At 46.3% G+C, this 23,451-nt stretch overlaps 1 protein-coding gene across 1 annotated transcript in view; it reads left to right on the forward strand.

Annotated features, from left to right (window-relative positions):
• Window positions 1-23,451, forward strand: part of LOC138293254 (retinol dehydrogenase 8-like) — an 88,295-nt gene that overhangs the window by 27,210 nt on the left and 37,634 nt on the right. The window contains exon 4 of the mRNA XM_069232378.1: window positions 1,445-1,538. Within this exon, the coding sequence (XP_069088479.1) occupies window positions 1,445-1,538 (94 nt within the window). The remainder of the gene's footprint in view (window positions 1-1,444; window positions 1,539-23,451) is intronic.

Below are 23,451 nucleotides of genomic sequence, written 5' to 3' on the forward strand. Positions count from 1 at the left end.
AGAGTAAGGGCATGCAATCATGGCGAAGTATCCGTCTTCAATCTCGTGCCGCGTGCTCAATGTGGCGGTGAAGAGGTAATGCACATCACTGACCACAAAGACACAAACATCGGGCAGGCAGTAAACCATCCCTGGCCACCCTCCTGTGCTTGTAATAGGTGCATTTCAAGGGGACAGGCACTTGCTAAATTGGACCCTTTGACCCGTTGTCTTTCTACAGAGCCCATCACTGTGAGGCTACTGAAAAGGGGGATAAAGTGAAGATAGTGCTGCCCAAGAATGTTATTGAGGGTTACCCACCTAGATGTGAAATCTGTGAGGTGACTGTACCTTAGTAACCAAAAAAAGAAAAGGTGCCCGTAGAGAAGTACGAGTTTGAGGAAATATTGGGAGATGGAGAGGTGAAAAGTGGCAACAAATGGTACCTTTTACACTTTTCTGTTATTAGAACAATCAGACAACACAAAAGCAGACAATTGGAATTGATTTATTCCTCCTAGAAAGTAGGAAAGTGATGGGTAGACATGAATTACACCTATGTACACGTGCAACCCTGTACCCTTTGTCCTGCTTGGATATATGCACCTGTTCAAAGTGTTGTAACTTACACATAGGTGTAAACACAATTACCGTATTTTCCGGCGTATAAGACGACTGGGCGTATAAGACGACCCCCTACTTTTCCTGTTAAAATATAGGGTTTGGGCTATACTCGCCGTATAAGACTACTTCTCTTCCAACGCACACCAAATAAAAATTTAAAAACATCAGATTTGATTTTAACATGGTAATTTTAATTCAAATGCTTATGACATGCAGGTACTTAGTAGGAAAACTGTCACTTATAAACATAAGGCTGTTTGTCATCAAACATGTAAACATAAAACAGTGCAAGTGGAATAGCCTGGGGCACGCGCAGGAACACGTGCCTGTCCAGACAACTGCCAGCGAGGATTGCGGCACACGGTAAGAACAGCTCAACTCACGCGTGACCGATCAGCTCCGTGTCCACAAGTAACTGAATCTTGTGGGATGTGGAACCCATCATACGTTTGGAATCGATTTCCAAATGCAGCGCACGGTGGCTCAGCTACAGGGCGCCTGTCCCTGAAGTTTCAGCACACCGTATACCGGCGTATAAGACGACCCCTGACTTTTGAGGAGATTTTCAGGGGTTAAAAAGTCGTCTTATACGCCGGAAAATACGGTACGGATTTGTACTTTACAATGTTTACCCTTAGGTTTTTGACATGGGCACAACCTGTCTAACTATGGGAAAGGTAAATACTTGATGATGTACGGCTATCACAGTGATCTACCCAAAACAGATTGACATTCAAGCTTGTGGATTCAGCCCACAAGGGACAGGGTACAGTTGTTTGTTTTCTTTGTAATATCAGAATATCCTATTTCTGACTTTCATGTGTGTGTTTTTTGTGTCCAGGTATATTGTTTAATGATGTTTATGCTGCATCAAAATTCGCTGTTGAAGGATTCTGTGAAAGCCTGGCTATCCAAGCACTCAAGTTTAAACTTCAGTAAGTAAAAGCATCTTTTTTTCAATGTCTAACTTTGGCAAAAAACGTACTTAAAATAATGTATAAACCCTGTTGGTCTCCTAATAAGTCCTCTCACCATCTCTTGTGCTGTCCAAATGGAGTCGAACACAAGGTTCAACTATGGTCACTCATGGTTGACCTTGTAAAAACTGTACATAATCTTCGTTTGTTTGTGAATATAAAATTGACTACATTTGTTACCACTACTATATTGTAGCACCCGAGAGCCGGGAAGGATCCCAGACTTATTCATTTGTGTCTGATTGCTAAAGCCTCTTACAACAATTCTCCCCAAAAACGTAAAAACAACATTATGTTTTTCTAAACACTATTGGTTAGTCTAGATTGATACGACAATTTCCGTACAGTTAACACCGTTTTGAGGTACTCTATAACTTTATTTTTTAAAACCACCCACCCTTTCCCCCCCAAATACAAATACTGATGTAACAACTGCATGAGTTAAAACCAGCAGTATTATTTTTAATGACATTTTATTAGGATTTTTCATTTGCAAAACAGAAAGGTTCGCAATCAGGTATGCAAATACTGGAGGAGTTATTGTACCTTCCCCACCCATGCACACATAGAGTTAATAACCGTTACCCTAAACAATCCCCGAACACCACCTTCACCCCATCAAATAAGACACATTTTCATTAGGCTTTATCTACCTCCAAACCACCTGTTTCAATGTCCAGAGTCCAAGGTGTCCCGACACAAGGTTCAAGTAGATCTAACCTCTGGGATGAGCATCTCCAACATAATGGTTAGGCAAGTACTCCTATTTTCTAGAATCTGCCACATGAGAAATATCCTGGGATGAAAGTATTGCAATGGTATGGTGCAGAATTGCAAGACAATTGCAGCATCCCATGGTGGTCGGGGGGTGGGGGACACATGCACCTTTCTCTAGTTATCCTCTGTAAGGGAGCCCAGATCCCCCTCCCATGAGTCACAAAGCTTCTCAAAGGAATCAGGAGTATTTATGACCAAAGAATGATAAATGTTTGAAATGTTGTGATTTATCATCTCTCCTAGCAATGCCTTAGCAATACCTTAGCTTCTATCAGGCTATAGTCTGAGAGTTCCTCCAGGTCCGCTATCTAGGACATAATGGTGTGTCTGAGCTGTAAGTATCGAAAAAGGTGGCTACAATGGAAGCTATACTGTTCCTGCAGCTCTGCAAAGAATTTTAACACTGTCCTCAACATGACTTCCCATCCTTAGAATCCCTGTAATTCAGATACCACTGGAGCCAGCGTTTGTTCAACAGAGAGGTTTAGATGGTTAAGCGTTCCAACCAACTCAAAGCCCTCAACATCTGGTCCTATATCTGGAATACCACTTTCATGGCTGGTGGTAAATCCAGGAAAGTAGTCCTCCTTCTATTACTAAGTATCAAATCTGCACATCCTGCACTGCCTATTTCTTGGAGGCGAAAGGAGGGTCTCCTGTGGCATCAAACTACCATTCATGTTGGACAGTCGGATGCGAAGCCCTGTAATAAACAAGAGCTGTATTCTTGGCCAATTCCGATATCAAATAGCTTTAATTACAGTGACATCCACCTCCAGTATCAATTCCCCGTTTCTGCAACATCAGAACCAATGGTCCTCAATGTCTTTGCCCAATTACATTTCAGAATGTTAATTCAGGGATCTTGTAATTGTCTTATAAAAGAGTTAGAAACCGGTCCTGTCCTCTCTTCAGTAGTTGAGAACCAGTAAATGGGAATGTTCAATCTCTGTATTGTGACTAGGCACAGTGTATTCCATTCACAAACGTATTTATGATTGTGGGAAATAGAACTACAGGAGTAGTCTTTTATGTACTCTTTCATGCTGTTGTAAAGTGGACTGACGCATTTAACTCCCCATTGCTAAAAGTGCAAAAAGGGTGCAGCCCTTTCTAGTTGTGCTAATTACACATGAAAAGTCTCTGAGTATTCTGACATTAGAGGCCCGATGTACAATGTCTTTTTGCAGTCGCAAATGGCAAAAATTGCGACCGAAAAATGGGCAGGTATGATGTACTCAATTGCCGACTTGCAAAATAGGGACTGCGACTCGAAATTAGGATGGGGCGTGCCAAGCCCGTTCCTTCCTAATTGCAACTTGCAGGGGGATGTAAGATTATTTTGTGACCGTGAATTCGGTCGCAAAATAATCGCAGTTAACACCAATTTCAAATTGTTTTTAACCCATTTGCAAACGGGAAGGGGTCCTAAAGGAACCTCTTCCCCTTTGTAAACGGGAGTGAAAATATATTTTCAGAGCACAGAGTGGTCCCACGGACCACTGCCTACTCTGAAAAAATGAAAAGAAAACTTTTCCTTTTTTTGTTTGAAATGCATCTCGTTTTTCTTTAAGGAAAACGGGCTGCATTTAAAAAAATACTACTTTATTTAAAGAGCAGTCACAGACATGGTGGTCTGCTGTCCCCAGAAGGCCACCATCACTGTGAGTGCAGCCATTCCCACTGGGGTCGCAAATTGCGACCTACCTCATTCTCATGAATAATGATGAACTGGGTCATTTGCGACCCCATTGAGAATCGCAAACAGTGTCATTGACACTGTTGTACATTTGATTTTGCCACTCGCAAATTGCGACTCACAAATGAGTTGCAACTTGCAAGTCACAAAACCTTTGGTCGTACATCTGGCCCCCAATGTTTTGGGTCTTGCTCACAACAGCATGTAAGAATATGTAAAAGACTACTACAGGAGAACTACTTTATGTACTCCAAAATGAGTTTTTGAATGAGCCCTAGAATTATTTTCACTTTGCACAAGGTGAGTCAAGTAGGCACAGAAACTAGTCTCAAGCATTGGTTCCAAGGATGGCTCATCCTGTGAAGTGGGTGAGGGTAAGTAGAGGGTGAGGGTAAGTAGAATCTAAGCACTTGTGACTTTTTGGAAGTGCAGATGCCATTGTCTAGTGTGTTTTTGGCTGCCACCCAGAAAGTTGGTTTCTCTATAGCTGATAATACTCAGGATGTAAGTTTAAAGGATGAGATAACAATTATTTTCTTTTATATTTATTTCAGAAATTTTATATTATCAGCATGTGAAGAGTGTAATTGATGTGAGATCTTGTACAAAATGGTGAATACCTGGGAACTGTTTGCCTGGTGCTAAGCGGTACCAAGAGAGAGAGAGAGCATAAGTGCCCTATGCTTGACAAAAAAAGAAAGTTTTAGTTCTTGACGAAGTCCAGAAGCAATAGAGCAGTCCAGGTAGAGAGCAGGAGGTGTTACCATACTTTATCTGAGACTACAGACAAAGTGCGACCATCAAGGTGGGGTGTATTTCACTCCAGGGACACAGAGTAGAGAGGCAGATGGTGAATGGAGCATCTTTATGGGTCAGTATCTTTGAAAAGACTTTGGAGGTACTGTGTTGTAGCACCACAAAGTGACTTGTAGCACATGGGCAGTCAGACATTGATTTGAGAAGGCATTGTTTTTTCATAGGAAGTAAGTGAAGATTGTAAAGATGAGAGGCTATTCTAGAATGTTTGAGTTCCCAAGAATGAAGTGATTGGGTGCATTTTTTTTGTTAAACTGTTTATATTTACATTTATCGTTTAAGAAAACAGTGAAAGAATTCGAATCACAAATATGCTCCAGCAATATACCAGATGCTTAAGCCCCCCCCTCGCCCTAATGGTAATCATGTCAATGTTCAATAGAGGATGGGGCTTCAGTCTAAACAGAACTCAAACATGTCCACCGGAGTAAGCGCCATCGCGCAAACCTCTGTGATATCACTTCCAGAGAAAGAAAAAAGAAAGAAGAAGGAAGAGAGAAACAAGAACCCACAATATAAACAACCAAACTACGTGTCCCATCTCTTACAGCTCATTGTATAAAGTCTGAGGTTAGAACATGAGAAGGCAAGGGGCTCATCTGCCCCCGAGGCGCCCCCAATCCCCCCCCAGTGTCTCTCCCCATGAACTGAGTCTTATACATGGAAAAGGTATAAAGCCCTAAAACGCGGGCCTCAGGCTGTGAGCGGTATGCCCTAGAAAGGAACCAGTGATGCTGGGGCAGAGTAGCCCAAAATCTCTTTTAGATGCGACAGAATTTCATTCCAGTATGGGCGAATAGTGGAACAGTCCCACCAGATATGCCTAAAATCTCCCAACATCCCACATCCCCGCCAACACCTATCAGACACCTGGGGATAGAGTTTTTTAAGTTTCTCTGGGTAGCGATACCAATTGTAGAGAAGTTTATAATGAGCTTCTCTAGTGCCCATGGAGCGGTTGTATTTGACTTTGTCCTGAAACAGGTGGGTCCAGAGACCCTCCTCCACCGGAGACTCCAGAATCTGCTCTCAAAAAGCCAAATGACAGGGGGTGTAAGCGCGCCGTGCTGACATCAGCAATCTATATAGTGTGGAAATACTACCCCGCACAACCTCCCCCGCTGAACAAATCTCTCGATGGGAAGAAGATCCCTGATGGCCGCCGCTCTCATATGGGGTTGAGTAACCCAATGGAGTAGTTGATTATAATGAAAGTGCTCAGAAGTGGGTAGATGGAAGTCTCTACAACAATTTTCAAATGTATGTACATGTTCCCCATGAAAAAGATCAGTGATCGTCAAACAGCCCCCCCTCCCTCCACTTATCAAAAGGTCCTGGAGTAGTTTCCGGGGAAAAGGCCGTGTTGTAGTGGATTGGGGCAATGGGGTGAGGGAAAGGTCGTGAGTCTATAGGCGCTTGTCACCGAGTCCCATACCTTGAGGGTAGTAGCCGTGGGGGTGCTGAGGTAAGCATTCGTCAGGCAGTCACCTTTGGGATTCCACAGCACATCCCACAGTGTCCACCCCGTCACTGCCCTTTCCATGTGCTGCCACAACTTGTCCAATTCTCGAAGGGACCACTCAGAGATAACGCGGAGCTGTGCCGCTCTATAATATATGAAAGGGTCCGGGAGAGCCAACCCTACCCTGTCTCTGGGGCTTGTAAGCGGTCTGTTGGAGAGCCTAGCTCTTGCGTTTCGCGAAATAAATTGAGTGAACAACCTACGAAGCTGGGTAAAAAAATCCGGAGGAATGTCAATGGGCAGGCTTTGGAACAGATATAATAACCGTGGGAGAACCGTCATCTTAATGGTGTTGATACGACCTAACCAGGAGTGCCAGAGTGTTGACCATATCTTAAAATGTGTTTGCAATGTCCTAAGGAGGGGTGGAAAATTTGCCTTACATAGGTCAGCCACGCTGGGGGTGAGCCATACTCCCAGATATAGAATTTCTTTCTTGGCCCAGACAAATGGGGAAGTGGCGGCTAACACACTCATCTCTGCGGAAGGAACTGTTAAGTTGAGGATATAGGACTTCCCCCTATTCACTTTGAAGCCTGATACCTGCTCCAAGAGATCCAACTCCTCCTGAATTGCCCGAAGTGCCGTAGGTGGTTGAGTAACAAAAAACAAGATGTCGTCGGCAAATTGTGAGATCTAATGTTGATCAGAGCAAAATTTAATGCCATGAAAGTTTGGATCAGCCCTTATCCGGGCTGCCAGAGGCAACCTCCGGAGGGACCACTCCAAACCCACCTCAACCGGTGCATGATCTGATATGATTATCGGGTGGATAGTTGCCATTCGTAGAAACTGTCGAAGGGGCTTGCTTAAAAATATATCATCAATCCTGTAATAGGATCTGTGAGAATGGGAGAAAAATGTATAGTCTTTTACCATGGGGTAAAGGGTGCGCCAAGAGTCAAGAAGCCCCAATCTGTGAAGTGCCGTCTTAACGGATTTTGCAAAGGCACTTGTAAGCGGTCTCTGGGGATGTGTTGTGTCCTGAGCGGTATCCCAAATCAAGTTGAAATCTCCCAAAAGCACTATCTCACCCTCCGCAAAGCCCCCCACCAATTCCAGGAAGTGCAATAGGAACTGTGTTTGGCCACTGTTAGGCGCATAGAGTGTGGCTATCGTACAAACCTGCCCCCCCAGGGAGCTCTTGACCAACAATAATCTACCCTCCTTATCCAGTTTCGACCCCGAAAGTTGGAAGTGCGTGGATCTATGAAACAGCAAGTCCACCCCACAATGCTTTGTTGCTATGGAGGCAGTATATATCTGCGGGTAATGTTTGTGCTGTCGTCTATGACCTTCGTCCTTATTGAGATGTTTCCTGCAAGGCCACCATATCATACTGGTGGTCGTCAAAGAATTTCCGCAAATGTGACCGCTTGTTAGGGGAATTTAGCCCCTTAACATTCCATGTTAGAAAATGTAGCGTCATGTTGGTGTGGCTAAGAAGGCCTCGCCCGAGAGTACATCTGACCTAAGGTGTCACCCAGGGTCCCTGGCACTCCCCCTCCATCCCATGACCCCCGGCGCTCCTGCACCCCCCCAGACTGTGCATCCACATGAAGTAGGGACAACAAACAGTAATCAAACATCAAGAATAACAACAACAAAAGTAACAACATAGAAACTATAAGGTTCTGATACTGAAACGTAAATCTACGTGTGGTCCTCATGATTGGGAAGGGGTATTCATCCGCCTCCACCCCGACAGACCAATTACAAAAGCACAGACAGTGTCCGGTTGCTGCTTGTTGGAGGGATGATAGGGAACCACCCCGGAAGTGTTCATGCCGCCAGTGCCCCGCTGGCCAGTCCAAAGTCTCCAGACTCTCCGCTGGGGGGGCTACACTCACCCCCGGGGGGGGCCCGGGGTCTCCCATGCTGCCCCCATCCAGAACCTCCTCCTCTGCCCCTAGGCGAACCTCCAGCTGATGTGAGTCAAGTGCACAATACTACAACTTGAGGGTTTTCTTCCCCTTCCGCGGCAGCCTCCAGTGATCCCCTACGGAAGTCAAGGAGGGGTCCTCTCGACGCCATGACTCCCCCGACACAGCGAGTCCGATGTCTGCACTCCTCTCCTGCAGTCCCAGTGTGGCTGCCGCCTCCCCATACTCCACGAATTGGTAGGGCTTGTTGTTAAGTTGAAAAGCAATGCCAAATGGAAATGTCCATCTGTACCTGACATTTTGCACTTTCAACTTATCCGTGATCGGACGGAATCTCTGCGGCCGGAGTAATGTTGCTGGAGCAATGTCCTGGAAAAGCATGCACTGAGGTCCTTGAAAGGACACCAAGGACCTCATTTGGACCTCAGTGGTCTTTTTTCAAGACCGCCGAGGTACCGCTGAGCTGAAGACTGCCAGTGCAGGCAGTTTTCCGCACAGCGAATTATGACTGCTGGCAGCCCTCCGCCCTTTTTCGGACGGAGAGACGCCAGCAGCTATACTGGCGGTCGGCGGTGAAGTGGAGGCTGCTCCACCTCCACCGCTATGTCATCAGAACACTGCCCACTGAATTACATCCCAGTATTCGGCGTGGTGGTGTTCTGGTGACGGGGTGCTGGCGGCGGAGCAGCCCCTATGGATCCCGTTCCCTCCCGGAGGATCACCGGAACAGGTAAGGTGATCGTCCGTTAGGGGAGGGGGTGGGGGGTGTTTTGTGTTGTGTGCGTGCATGGGGATGTGCGTGTGCATGTGTAGAGGGGGTGTGTGAGTGCGTGTATGCATGCAGGGGTGTGTTGTGTGTATGGGAAATGTGTGTGTTTATGTCTGTGTATATCTGTGTGTATGTGCGTGTATGTGTAGTAGTTGTGTGAGTGTGTGTGTAGGGGGTGTGTGTGTGTGTGTCAATGTTTAGAGGGGTGTGGGGAGGGGGGTCCTACCACCTTTAGGGGGTGGTAGGGGGTTGTGGGTTTGGGGGGAGGACTCTGGAGAGGGGGAGAGGGGAGGGGGAGCCCCCTGTCAGTGCCAGGGAATGAATTCCCTGGCCCTGATAGTGCCTACCGCCATGGATTTCGTGGTGGTACAGAACCCCACAAAATCCATGGCGGAATGCGGGGTCGTGATGCTGCCGGCGGTGTAGTGACGGCCACCGGGCTGGAGACCGAAGTCTCCAGCCCAGCGGTCATTACCACCCTGGCGGTCAGAGTGGAGAAGTGGTGGTTTGGCATGGCGGTCACCGCCATGCTTGTAATTTCTTTTTTTTTTTACCGCCGGCCTGTTTGCAGTATTACCGACACTTCTCCACCGACCGCCAGGGTTGTAATGAGGGCCCAAGTCCTGCCGTCTCGCCTTCTGAAGTATGCGCTCTTTAACCTTGAATGAGCTCAATTTCACCAGGATGTCACGGGGTCTCTTATTCTCAGTGGCGGGGCGACTCCCCACTCTATGCACCCTTTCAATGTGTACTTCTGGGTGTTCATTGCCCAAGAGAGTGGAGAATAGACCCACCACAAACGCCTCCAAATCCGGAGCCTCACTGCCCTCACTGCCCTCCTCCAGACCCCGCACTCTAATGTCTCTTCGAGAGCAGTTTTCCAAGTCCTCGTATTTGATTATCGAAAGTTGGAGTTGTGACTTGAGCTGTGAGACCTCTTTCTCCAAGGGACTGGCTTGTTTTATCTGTTGGATCTGTGTTTCAAGATCTAACGTGCGGGTCCCCACTGAATCCACGTCTGCCTGAAGAGAGGTCATGCGACTAGTAACGTCTGATTGAAGCGCCTCCAGCGCAGTCTTGAAGTCAGCCGTGAGTTCCTCTCGCAATTCCACCTTAAAGGTGCGGAGGGATGACTGAAGGTCCTCTTTAGTGTGTGCCATGTCACCTGACCGTTGCGACGCGAGCACCCCGGATCCGGCAGGTGTGAAATAACTAGAGACCCTATTAGATTGTAGCTTCCGTCGAGGCATAGGCACCCCCCCCCCAGACCTCACTCTCCCTGGTGCTCCTCTTGCCACGATAGGTACCACTTCTTCTGCTGGCCCCCAGCTTCTCCTCACTGGGACATGACTCCCCACGCTGGCAACTCCAGGAAAAAGAAAAAAAAAACCCTGTGCAGGGGAAGGAAAAGTGTCCGTCCTGCTATTCCTCCATGAAGGGCCTCCCCGGGAAAGCCCCACGTGGTCTGACACCGGGCGCCATTTTAAAGTCAGGCAACCAGGTCAGGCATGCCCCAAAACCAGGCATCCATGGGCCCGCTGCCACTCCCCCGGGGGGGGGGGGGGAGTTTCTCCAGCCAATATCCCCTACTCTGCGGTCCCTGGCTCATTCTACTCGCCGGGCCGCCTTGCACTCGCATCTCTCCAGGTGCGGCCGTGCTCCACTCTAATCGTGCGGCCGCCGGGTGCTCTCGGAGGGGCCCTACTGCACCCCTCAACGGGCCGCCGTGGCTGCCACCTCGTCCCCCAGTCCAGGGACGCCCCGTCACCTTACTCGGGCCATCCCGAAGCCTGGGCCTCAAGGCTCCCAACCAGCACTCCAGCTCTCCGGTATTGAGCGCCGCCCATGCCAGCGCAAACAGTCGCTGATCTCCTCTGCCGCACCTCACTGAACCCCCAGGACTCCCAGCATCGTCCCGGGGGCCAAACCAGCGAGAGGCCCCCCCAGACACCAGATTAATGGGTCTGCGGGGTGGGTGGTCGTGGAGCCTCTGGGTTTCATGACCAGTCGGCCATGTTGGTTGGCCCCGCCCCTCGAGTGGCTGCATTTTGAATGACTTGGAGAAGAACATCCAAGTAGTCTAAATGGCCAAGGAACAGTGTTTCAGTAGTCAAGCTTAAACTGTATCAGTTGTTTGTGGTAGTGACCACACAGGCATTGACAACTTTCCTTAAGATTTTCAACAGAGGAAAGCAGGCATAGGAAACCTTAGAAATACAAAGGAAGAAAGTAATTGAAGGATAAAAGACTATACCTAAATTTTGGGCCGATGTAAAAACTGAGAAACCTGCTGTGTCCAATTAAAAGGAGAGATGAGACTTGATCCAGATTAGATGAAAAGTAGGTTGATTAAGTACAATCCAAGAACACCACCAAACAGGTCCTGCCCAGTCCAGCCACCTCCAACTGCAATTTATCCCATGAACATTCCACCCAGAACATTGATGATATAGTGAGAATCCATAACATAACAGATTACCTATTCTAGTAATCAAAACATAACACCCCCCTTTTCCCGAACAAAATTAAATACAAATGCAATAAAACGTATTAGAATGTTTGCCTGTAAATTAACAGTACAAAATGATCTACAACAATATTCAAACCAATTTACAATAAAACAGCATAAACAAAGTCTTTGTCTTACACTCTAAGCAAAACTGGGAACAACTATTCCTTACAATTAATCTTTCATCCTACAGTAGCACGAACAGATCTTTGTGGTTGAACAACACTCTCAAAACAAATGCTGTCAGTGGATTTTTAGGCACAAACCACACTATCATAAGTGTTGTCAACAGATCTTTGTCTATGTGCACCAACAACACTTTCTTGACACTTATTGTCCACCGTATCCTTCCCTTTATCCTTCTCTCTCACCCTAACCAGCCTGGACTTGCTCCACCATTCCCCAGTACACACACACACCACATTGAACTTCAATTCAGTGATTTGGAAAGGTCCAAAAAATCCACTCTTCCCTTTGGCATAAAACCATGATATTTTAATCCACACTTCGTCCTCCACAGACCACACAATTCTCTTCACTCTATGTTTGTTGTAAAACCTTTCCTTGTACTTCTCTTGATACTTAGCAGTCTTTTTCTTGCTTCTTCACTCTGCTCTTTGCTCTCCACTTTACCACCTTTTAACCACCAGAAATTAATATTAGAGACAGCCCTTCTTCCTCTCAATACAGTAAAAGGAGTAAAGTCAGTAATAGAATTAGGGGTTGTTGTGTGTCCCCACAAGTGTTCTCTCAGTAGACTCTTCAGTGAAACACCACCACACACCTCCTGCTGACTACATGCTTTTACCAACCTGTTTGCACTCTCCGCTAGTCCATTGGCTTGAGGTGAGTAAAGTGCAGTCCTTCAATGTCTAACCCACATATCCTCTAAAATTTGCACCATTTGAGAAGAGATGAACTATACACCATTATCGGTTACTACATATTCAAGCACAGTGTCCTTTACAAATTCATCTTTCAAAAATGTAATCTCCGTTTGAGTGTTGACTTCCTTGACACACAATGCGGAAACCCACTTAGAAGTGTTGTCCACCAATATTATGAGATATCTCTCAGCCTGGGACAGTGAATTAAAAGGTCCCACAATGTCCACAACCACCTTGCTCAATGGCTTCTCAGGCACCTCTACTGGTGATAGGGGAACTATTCTAGTCATCTTGCCCTTGTCATAGTATGTACACTGAACACATTCCTTAAATACTGTCTCCACCATGTGATCCCTTCGAGGACACCAGAACCACTCTCTCACCCGGGCATTGGTCCTGTTCCTGCCCAGATGACCCTTATGCACCATTACAATTTTATCCCACAATCCTTCCGGTGGTAATAACCTCTCACATCTACACAGAACATTCTCAACAATTGACAGTTTGTCACACACTTTCCAATATCCTTCCACATTGGCCCGAGATACTTCTTCACTGGCCATCCTTTCACCACATACTCTTTCACAGAGATCGTAGCCTCATCCACCTCTGCTGACTTACTCCACTCCATTGTTGCCAAAGTTTGTTCTTGTACCCACAATGCACTGGTTACTTCACAATCCCAACTACAATCCACCTATTAATATGAGGTGTACCCTTCTCACTACCTTTGCAAGTCAACAACATCGCCAGAGGCCTATGAAAAGACCTCAGTACAAAAGGTAAGCTCCAACAACAGAATTTAAAGTGCAAAATGCCCCACATACACACTAGAGCCTCCCTTTTGATAACTAAATATATCTCTTCTGCACACCTGAGAGCTCTATAGGCAAAAACAACACTCTCTCCTCCCCGTCCACAATTTGAGAAAGTACTGCACCCAGTCCCTTCAGACTGGCATCAGTGGTTAAAATTGTTTTCCTAAAGACATTAAAATGGGCAAGTATGGGCAATCCTCCAATACTTTTCTTGACAATGTCAAAAGCACTCTTACATTCATTTGATCAATAAAATTTCATTCTTTTCTTTAATAATAATCTTATGGGCTGGACTACACTCGCAAAGTTCTGAATACATTTTTGGTACTATTCAGCGAATCCTAGGAAAGAACGTGCTTCATTACACACAGGTAGGTTCCGGGGCATCTACTATAGACTTAGCTAAATCAGGTTTAGGGCTGATCCCATCTCTGGAAATAAACTGTCCCGGGTAAGATACCAAGTCACTCGGAACCTACATTTTTCCTTCTTTACTGTTAGGCCATAATCACACTATCTTCCAAGCACCTCAAACAGTTTATTATCATGGTCTTCCTCGTCTTTACCATACAGCAACATGTCATCCTGAATAATCATAATCTGAGCAACCCCCTCCAACACTTTCATCATCACCCTCTGTAAACATGCTGCTGCAGATGGGAGTCAAAAATAGCATGAAGGCGAACCGGTAGGCTCTCAAAGGCTTGATAAATTAGGTTAAATGTTTGGACTCCTCACTTATTGGCACTTGATAATAAGCGGATGAAAAATCAATCAAGCTAAACAGACATGCATCCTTCAACAGGGACAATTCTGGCCCAACATTCGGCAAAGGATGTCTGTCAACTCAAGTGTTTTTGTTCAGGTCCCTCAAATCTACACACATTCTCAAACTTTTAACATTATCCTTAGGTGCCAGCACTAACGGAGCCAACCACTCTGAGGATTCAGGCCCATATTTATACTTTTTGACGCAAAACTGCGCTAACGCAGTTTAGCGCCAAAAAAATTAGCGCCGGCTAACGCCATTCTGAAGCGCCATGCGGGCGCCGTATTTATTGAATGGCGTTAGACGGCGTTAGCCGACCGGCGCTGCCTGGTGTGCGTGAAAAAAAAACACGTACACCAGGCAGCGCCGGCGTAGGGAAAAATGACGTTTGGGCGTCCAAAAATGGGGCAAGTCAGGCTGAGGCAAAAAAAACGTCTTAACCCGATTTGCGCCATTTTTTTTTGGCGCCCAGACGCCATTAACATGACTCCTGTCTTAGCAAAGACAGGAGTCATGCCCCCTTGCCCAATGGCCATGCCCAGAGGACTCCTGTCCCCTGGGCATGGTCATTGGGCATAGTGGCATGTAGGGGGGCACAAATCAGGCCCCCCTATGCCCCAATTTTTTTTAAAAAAAATATTTACCACAACTTACCTTCTCTTCCCTGGGGTGGGTCCCTCCATCCTTGGGTGTCCTCCTGGGGTGGGCAAGGGTGGCAGGGGGTGTCCCTGTGGGTTTGGGAGGGCACCTCTGGGCTCATTCTGAGCCCACAGGTCCCTTAACGCCTGCCCTGACCCAGGCGCTAAAATCCAGCGCCAATGCAGGTTTTTTAGTCCCGCCCACTCCCTGGCGTCATTTTTGCCCGGGAGTATAAATCCGACGCAATAGCATTGCAGTCATTTTTTTAGACGGGAACGCCTACCTTGCATATCATTAACGCAAGGAAGGTGTTCACGCAAAAAAATGATGCTAACTCCATGAACTTTGGCGCTAGACGCGTCTAACGCCAAAGTATAAATATGGAGTTAGTTTTGCGTCGAATTTGCGTCGAAAAAAACAATGCAAATTCGGCGCAAACGGAGTATAAATATGCCCCTCAATCTCCTCAATCACGCCTAACATCAACAACCTGCCTAGCTCTTCCTTCAAGGGGCCCAACATCAAACATGGCACTTTTCTCACCTTGTGCACAAAAGGCCCTGCTCCCTCCTTCAATATAATACAGTCTCAAATCCTTCCAACTTCCCAATTGTTTCCTGAAAAACCTCTGGAAATGTCTTCACAATAAACTAATATTCCCATCCTTCATTCACCAACATGACTTTTTCACGTGCATTAGGACTGAAAGTGATAACCAGATCTCTCTGATGTCTCTGCCCCAACAAACAATCCCCTCTTTTCGCCAAATACGCTTTTCACCATATCTTCCTACCCTAAAAAACATTCATTCTTTAACTTTATTTTGGTTATAAAAGCCATAACAGTGCACATAAAAACATCAATATAAAACATAACAAAGCAGAGTCAATTCAATTTGGTTAAAATATTATAAAAGATTCAGTTCCAAAGGCCAGTAACTTAATAACAGGCCTTTGAGCGAAGCAATATTGCCTAACAATTGTTCTTGAACGAAAGTAAAAAAATCACTTAAACTCATTCAGAAGAGTCATTATCTCAATTAGAGTTAATGTGTATAGTGCGTTGGGGACTTATTACCTCTTTTCCTGAGATGCCATACGGAGTTTAAGTAGTGGGCAGCTGAGTAAATGACACAGCTCTTAGTATCTGCCCTGCATATTCTCAAGGCAATATGCCTATCATCAAGCCCCAAGAGGCAGCATAAAGGGATGATCCAGCAAGCACTCTGTTTGGTGTATGCACCACAGAAAAACAAGAGGTGCTCATCATTCTCCACTGTCAGACAACACATAGGACAGAGACTGGAGGAGTTAACATTATTTCTCCAAGAGGCAGTAAACGAAGCAGTAGATATGATCCCCTATCTAAATTTAATGTAAAGAAACCTTAACTTTGGTGTACTCAGATAGTCCAGAAAATCCTCAAAGAAAGAACCACATTTGAAAGACAGATACTGGTCCGTTAGGCTACCTGAGGAAAAAGCAGAAATTCTGAGGTCCAGGACAACATTCCAATAATGGTCTTTAATAAGACTTTGGGAACTACTGGTCAATGACATGGGGTGAAGAAAGAATTCAGACAATCATAGCTTAACGAGCCATGATTTAACATAAGCTATCCACTGGATCCTAAGGGCCAGTTGGTGGACTAAAAGTTTGGTAAGGCACTCCATAACCTTGCCCAAAATAAGATGGGTTTGAGGCATGATATGTCTGAAATCTGCCTTACAGTTAGATCAAACCTCAAAGGGAGAAGTGGTGTGTTTTTAGGTAACTTGACTAAAGATCTTAGAGAGAAATCCCCATCTTTGTTAAGCACATCAAGGTTACAATGTCCCCACAGATCAGAACCATAAAGAGCGGTGCTACATGCTTGAGCCCTCTATATTTCCAAAGCAGATGATACATGGTAAGAGGAGGCTTTACTTGCAAATCTGACAAAAGACCCAGCTTTATGCTTGTGGGACAAAGTACTTTTCCTGTCTGCGGTGACCAACTGTTGGATTCTGACAATCCACCCCTAGATAATCAAATTCTAATGCCCTACCCAATTTTGCTCCATCTAAGGCCACATTCCCTTTGACTTTCTTGCTCTGTGTAAATATCATGTACTTCGTCATTCTCAATAAGCATGTTAGACAGAAATTCTCTAGAGGGATTCTTTCCTACCACTAACCCTCTATCAATGCAGAGACTCCTTAGGCTCTTAAAGTTAAGATTGTCATATGTTGTATTGACCATTTTAAGAGAAGTTCCTACATCAGACATGATAGAAGAAGGTTTAAGGACAGTGAGAAGAGAGAAAAAGTTTCAGGACTTTTTAAAGAACAGGAAAAAAACCTTTTTGAAACTTTTTGAAAGTTTAGGAGTACTTTTCAGCAATTAGCAGAAAGTGTAAGAGAAGAAAAGCAAAACTTTTTGGTTAGGTGTACATACACTGAACTTGTTTTGTATATTTTTCTCTTATGAAAAGTACAATATGACAAAGTGGTAAGTAGTTACAAGTACTTATCCCACCGCTGCACAACCAATGTAGGAGGCTGGCCTGGCTTGTAGTGGGTACCAGAGGTACTTACACCTTGTGCCAGGTCCAGTTATCCCTTATTAGTGTAGAAGAGGTGTTTCTAGCAGCTTAGGCTGATAGAAGGTAGCTCTAGCACAGCAGCTTAGGCTGAACTAGGAGACATGCAAAGCTCCTACTATACCACTGGTGTCATATGCACAATATCATAAGAAAACACAATACACAGATATACTAAAAATAAAGGTACTTTATTTTTATGACAATATGCCAAAAGTATCTCAGTGAGTACCCTCAGTATGAGGATGCCAAATATACACAAGATATATGTACACAATACCAAAAATATGCAGTAATAGCAAAAGGAAGTAATGCAAGCAGTGTAAAGTTACAATAGATTGCAATAGGAGCACGTAGGTATAGGGGCAACACAAACCATATACTCCAAAAGTGGGATACGAACCACGAATGGACCCCAAACCTATGTAAGCTTGTAGAGGGTCGCTGGGGCTGTAAGAAAACAGTGAGGGTTAGAAAAATAGCCCACCCCAAGACCCTGTAAGGTAGGTGTAAAGTGCACCTACAACCCCCAGAGAGCACAGAAGTTGTGATAGGGGGATTCTGCAAGAAAGACCAACACCAGCAATGCAACAACAGTGGATTTCCGGACCTGAGTACCTGTAAGACAAGGGGACCAAGTCCAAGAGTCGCAACAGTGTCGAGAGTGGGCAGATGCCCAGGAAATGCCAGCTGAGGGTGCAAAGGAGCTGCCACCGGATGGAAGAAGCTGGTGTTTTGCAAGAACGAAGAGAACTAGGAACTTCCCCTTTGGAGGATAGATGTCCCACGTCGTGGAGAAGCTTGCAGAGGTGTTCCCGCGCAGAAAGACCGCAAACAAGCCTTGCTAGCTGCAAGGGCCGCGGTTAGGGTTTTTGGATGCTGCTGTGGCCCAGGAGGGACCAGGATGTCGCCACTTGGGTGAGGAGACAGAGGGGGCGCCCAGCAAGTCAGGGAGCCCTCACAGAAGCAGGCAGCGCCCGCAGAAGTACCGGAACAGGCACTTAGAAGAGGATTGAACCGGAGTCCACCCAAAGTCAGAAAAGGGAGTCCCACGATGCCGGAGGACAACTCAGAAGGTTGTGCACTGCAGGTTAGAGTGTTGGGGACCCAGGCTTGGCTGTGCACAAAGGAAATACTGGAAGAGTGCACAGGAGCCAGAGCAGCTGCAAATCACGCAGTACTCAGCAATGCAGTCTAGCGTGGGGAGGCAAGGACTTACCTCCATCAAACTTGGACTGAAGAGTCACTGGACTGTGGGAGCCACTTGGACAGAGTTGCTGAGTTCCAGGGACCACGCTCGTTGTGCTGAGAGGGGACCCAGAGGACCGGTGATGCAGTCTTTTGTTGCCTGCGGTTGCAGGGGGAAGATTCAGTCGACCCACAGGAGATTTATTCAGAGCTCCTGGTGCAAGAAGGAGGCAGGCTACCCCCAGAGCATGCACCACCAGGAAACAGGTGAGAAAGCCAGCAGGATGAAGCGATACAAGGTAGTCGTCTTTGCAACTTTGTTGCGGTTTTGCAGGCGTCCTGAGCAGTCAGCAGTCGATCCTTTGGCAGAAGGTGAAGAGGGAGATGCAGAGGAACTCTGATGAGCTCTTGCATTCGGTATCTGAAGAATTCCCCAAAGCAGAGACCCTAAATAGCCAGAAAAGGAGGTTTGGCTACCTAGGAAGGAGGATAGGCTAGTAAGAAAGGTAAGAGCCTATCAGAAGGAGTGTCTGACGTCACCTGCTGGCCCTGGCCACACAGAGCAGTCCAGTGTGCCAGCACACCTCTGAATCCAAGATGGCAGAGGTCTGGGGCACGCTGGAGGAGCTCTGGGCAACTCCCCTGGGAGGTGCAGGTCAGGGGAGTGGTCACTCCCCTTTCCTTTGTCCAGCTTCGCGCCAGAGCAAGACTGGGGGATCCCTGAACCGGTGTAGACTGGCTTATGCAGAGATGGGCACCATCTGTGTCCATCAAAGCATTTCCAGAGGCTGGGGGAGGCTACTCCTCCCCAGCCCTGACACCTTTTTCCAAAGGGAGAGGGTGTAACACACTCTCTCCGAGGAAGTCCTTTGTTCTGCCTTCCTGGGCCAAGCCTGGCTGGACCCCAGGAGGGCAGAAACCTGTCTGAGGGGTTGGCAGCAGCAGCAGCTGTAGTGAAACCCGGGAAAGGCAGTTTGGCAGTACCCGGGTCTCTGCTAGAGACTCGGGAGGTCATGGAATTGTCTCCCCAATGCCAGAATGGCATTGGGGTGACAATTCCATGATCTTAGACATGTTACATGGCCATGTTTGGAGTCACCATTGTGACGCTATACATAGGTAGTGACCGATGTATAGTGCACGCGTGAAATGGTGCCCCGCACTCACAAAGTCCGGGAAATTTGCCCTGAACGATGTGGGGGCACCTTGGCTAGTGCCAGGGTGCCCACACACTAAGTAACTTTGCACCCAACCTTCACCAGGTGAAGGTTAGACATATAGGTGACTTATAAGTTACTTATGTGCAGTGTAAAATGGCTGTGAAATAATGTGGGCATTATTTCACTCAGGCTGCAGTGGCAGGCCTGTGTAAGAATTGTCAGAGCTCCCTATGGGTGGCAAAAGAAATGCTGCAGCCCATAGGGATCTCCTGGAACCCCAATACCCTGGGTACCTCAGTACCATATACTAGGGAATTATAAGGGTGTTCCAGTATGCCAATGTGAATTGGTGAAATTGGTCACTAGCCTGTTAGTGACAATTTAGAAAGCAGAGAGAGCATAACCACTGAGATTCTGATTAGCAGAGCCTCAGTGAGACAGTTAGTCATCACACAGGGAACACATACAGGGCTCACTTATGAGCACTGGGGCCCTGGCTGGCAGGGTCCCAGTGACACATACACTAAAACAACATATATACAGTGAAATATGGGGGTAACATGCCAGGCAAGATGGTACTTTCCTACACCGTTGTCCTTACAAAACTGTTTAAACTTCCCCAGAAGCATGCTGAGACCCACATCAGTTTTAGATACAAGAAGTGTGTTGTCTGCAAATAGCAGACTTGGTACTTTGGAACCAGCTATCTTGGGAGCATCATTTACACAATTCACTAAATACATTTTGCTTTTGTTGAAGAATAGTAAAAATAGAGTGGGAGCAAGAATGCACCCTTGCCGTACATCACGCCTTACTGGACAATTCTCTGTGGTTCCCCCCCAGTGCCCCATTTGACTCTGGCAAAAGTATTGGTGTCCAGATTCTGAATCAGTGTAAATAACCCTACGGGAACCCCAATTTTATTTAAGACCTCTCAAAGTTTTGCACTCAGAACAAGGTCAAAAGCTGCACAAAGACATACAAAGGTGACAAAGTGCGCCGCCGCTTCCAGGTCGTCAGATTTCCATTCTAGGGTCAGAAACCGGAAAATCTGGTCCACAGTACTTGTTTTGGGAATCAAACCAGCTTGAAGATGAGATAGGGCCTTGTTGGATCTAATCTAATCCCAAAATCTTACCAAAAGATGCTCACTATATATTTTTGGGATATTCTCTATCAGGGAAATTAGGCAATAAGTACCTGGTTCTTGCCGTGAGCCCTTTTTATGAATGGGCATTATTTTGGTCCCTCTCAATGATTTGGGGATGGGGTGCCCACGGCGACTGAATTATTCAGAACATTACTACAGGGAGTCCAAATCTGGGGCTTGGCACAACACATATCCGAAGGGATCCCGTCCATCCAAGGGGCTTAAGATCATTTAACAGGGGAACATACCACATAAAGACTTAATATCTGATTTGTTGAATTCAGTTCCTTCATTCCCGTACACATCCTCCCAAATACGATCACCAACAAGAGTGTAAGGAGACCCAGAGTCCGCCAATACAGTCAGTTGTTTTCCCCCATCACTAACGTGCACTCAGGCATACTCACACTGTCTTTATCAGATAACACATAATTTGAAATCAAATCATTTGTGACTGCAAATATCAGATTTCGGACACCCTCAATCACTTCAACTTGGTGTAGTACTTTATTTTCATTACTCATCTCTGGAAAACCCTTGAATACTGTATCAAAATGCCCTTTCTTTCCACCCTTTTTATAAAAAGCATTTTTAGCAAACCAATTAGGGTAATTTGCCATATGTTGTCCACTCCCATAGGGATAACATTTACATTTGCTATTATCACTTTTACTCTTTGGCACTTTCATACTCTTTTCATCTTTCTTCATAGTTGTGACTCTGGAAATAACTCCTCATCACAATCCTTGTTTCTTTAACCCAACAAGCTGTATGTTCTGTACCTTCAATGGTGGCCTCCTTAAGGCTTTTGTTTTTTGACAATAGTTTGTCCTGTACCTTAATATTGTTTGTATAGTGCTCTAACTGATTGTGGATTAACAAATCAGTCAAGTGCCCAATCTCACAAGTCCTAGGCAAATTCTTCGAACATGCTATATAGTTACCTACGCAGTCCACTCTGTCTTGCTGGCGAGCAAAGAATTTATCTTGTCCTAAAACCACATTTATCTGGGTTCCGAAATGTAGCTCCAGCATCCTTACTAAGATCTCATACACATCTCTGGAGTCACCTTGTGAGAAGGTAGCCTCTTTCTAGCCTTGTTACCCCCACTTTTGGCCTGTTTGTGAGTGTATGTCAGGGTGTTTGTCACTGTTTTCACTGTCTCACTGGGATCCTGATAGCCAGGCCTCAGTGCTCATAGTGAAAACACTATGTTTTCAGTATGGTTGTTATGTGTCACTGGGATCCTGCTGGTCAGGACCCCAGTGCTCATAGGTTTGTGGCCTATATGTATGTGTCACTGGGACCCTGTCACACAGGGCCCTAGTGCTCATAGGTGTGCATGTATATGTTCCCTGTGTGGTGCCTAACTGTCTCACTGAGGCTCTGCTAACCAGAACCTCAGTGGTTATGCTCTCTCATTACTTTCAAATTGTCACTAACAGGCTAGTGACCAATTTTACCAATTTACATTGGCTTACTGGAACACCCTTATAATTCCCTAGTATATGGTACTGATGTACCCAGGGTATTGGGGTTCCAGGAGATCCCTATGGGCTGCAGCATTTCTTTTGCCACCCATAGGGAGCTCTGACAATTCTTACACAGGCCTGCCACTGCAGCCTGAGTGAAATAACGTCCACGTTATTTCACAGCCATTTTACACTGCACTTAAGTAACTTATAAGTCACCTATATGTCTAACCTTTACCTGGTAAAGGTTAGGTGCAAAGTTACTTAGTGTGAGGGCACCCTGGCACTAGCCAAGGTGCCCCCACATTGTTCAGAGCCAATTCCCTGAACTTTGTGAGTGCGGGGACACCATTACACGCGTGCACTACATATAGGTCACTACCTATATGTAGCTTCACAATGGTAACTCCGAATATGGCCATGTAACATGTCTATGATCATGGAATTGCCCCCTCTATGCCATCCTGGCATAGTTGGCACAATCCCATGATCCCAGTGGTCTGTAGCACAGACCCTGGTACTGCCAAACTGCCCTTCCTGGGGTTTCACTGCAGCTGCTGCTGCTGCCAACCCCTCAGACAGGCATCTGCCCTCCTGGGGTCCAGCCAGGCCTGGCCAAGGATGGCAGAACAAAGAACTTCCTCTGAGAGAGGGTGTGATACCCTCTCCCTTTGGAAAATGGTGTGAAGGCAGGGGAGGAGTAGCCTCCCCCAGCCTCTGGAAATGCTTTCTTGGGCACAGATGTGCCCAATTCTGCATAAGCCAGTCTACACCGGTTCAGGGACCCCTTAGCCCCTGCTCTGGCGCGAAACTGGACAAAGGAAAGGGGAGTGACCACTCCCCTGACCTGCACCTCCCCTGGGAGGTGTCCAGAGCTCCTCCAGTGTGCTCCAGACCTCTGCCATCTTGGAAACAGAGGTGCTGCTGGCACACTGGACTGCTCTGAGTGGCCAGTGCCACCAGGTGACGTCAGAGGCTCCTGCTGATAGGCTCCTTCAGGTGTTAGTAGCCTATCCTCTCTCCTAGGTAGCCAAACCCTCTTTTCTGGCTATTTAGGGTCTCTGTCTCTGGGGAAACTTTAGATAACGAATGCAAGAGCTCATCCGAGTTCCTCTGCATCTCTCTCTTCACCTTCTGATAAGGAAACGACCGCTGACCGCGCTGGAAGCCTGCAAACCTGCAACATAGTAGCAAAGAAGACTACTGCAACTCTGTAACGCTGATCCTGCCGC

Source organism: Pleurodeles waltl, chromosome 4_2 (genome assembly GCF_031143425.1).
Source record: "Pleurodeles waltl isolate 20211129_DDA chromosome 4_2, aPleWal1.hap1.20221129, whole genome shotgun sequence".
NCBI lineage: Eukaryota > Metazoa > Chordata > Amphibia > Caudata > Salamandridae > Pleurodeles > Pleurodeles waltl.